We start from the raw sequence: 948 nt of genomic DNA, 5'->3' as shown, positions 1-948 counted from the left end.
CTGCTGCTGAAGCTGCTGCGCCTGGCCCAGCTCTGCACCGAGTACCTGCTGCACTCCCAGGAGTACCTCAGCGCCCAGCTCGGCAGCCTGGAGGAGGCCCTCCGAGCCGCCCTGGCCCAGCGCGACCAGCTGGGCAAGGAGGTGACCCAGCGCTCGCAGGAGATCAAGGCGCTCAAGGAGGAGTGCCGGCGGAGGAAGAAGATGATCAGCACCCAACAGATGATGCTGGAGGCCCGAGCCAGCTACCACCAGGTGAGAAGAGTGGTCCTGTGGCCCATAACCCACAGCTTGCCAGGGATGGGTGGCAGATCACCTCTGCGCTGCCTGAGTACATTCACTTGCTGGGTGAAAGGCTGGAGCTGCAGGGACTGGTGACCTTACAAAAAGGGAGTGCATTGCTTGCAGGTGCTTTGCTTCCCATCTTTCCTGTTGGTATCACAGACATTTGGGAGAGTGCTGCATCACCTTTAACAAACCTCCTTTTACTAACAAGTGCTGTTTATTCTTGGATTTGCTTTTGATGCATCCAAAGTGTCAGATACGCACACATACAAAACCTGTGATAAATGCGTTGCTATTTTCTGTTGCCGTCTTTCCTTGTGTATCATCTACAAGGCCAGAAAACACACAGGGCAAGTATATCAGAACTGGTGCTAGGCAGTAACCTACCTGTCTGCAAGTTACCACTTTCTTTCAGTAACATTCTCCAGGCACAAAGTTTCTGCTTGTGTGTGTGACTCAGAAGTGACTCGGGCATTATGGTAAAGAGCTCCAGTGAGGTAGCTCATCCCTAACTCCACAACAATCTGTTCCTTAAGGATTTTCTTAAGAGCCTTAGTACATGGCTGTTCTGTCTCCCTGTGTTACGGCACAATTTTTTTGGGGGGAGGGGTTTTGTGTTCTGGGTGTCATAGTTTGGTTTAAATATTTTTCAGCTTCAGCATTTTT

General features: G+C 51.2%; 1 protein-coding gene across 1 annotated transcript in view; it reads left to right on the top strand.

Annotated features, from left to right (window-relative positions):
• Positions 1 to 3: 3 nt before the first annotated feature.
• The window catches only part of DZIP1 (DAZ interacting zinc finger protein 1), a gene marked incomplete at its 5' end in the record, with an annotated part of 33,578 nt that continues 32,633 nt past the window's right edge, over positions 4 to 948 (top strand). The window contains one exon of the mRNA XM_010018240.1: positions 4 to 252. Within this exon, the coding sequence (XP_010016542.1) occupies positions 4 to 252 (249 nt within the window). The remainder of the gene's footprint in view (positions 253 to 948) is intronic.

The sequence above is a fragment of the Nestor notabilis genome, unplaced genomic scaffold, assembly GCF_000696875.1.
Source record: "Nestor notabilis isolate BGI_N333 unplaced genomic scaffold, ASM69687v1 scaffold17277, whole genome shotgun sequence".
NCBI classification, from domain to species: Eukaryota; Metazoa; Chordata; class Aves; order Psittaciformes; family Psittacidae; genus Nestor; species Nestor notabilis.
Note: the sequence above shows the minus strand (reverse complement) of the source record. Positions and strands in the feature narration are given on the sequence as shown.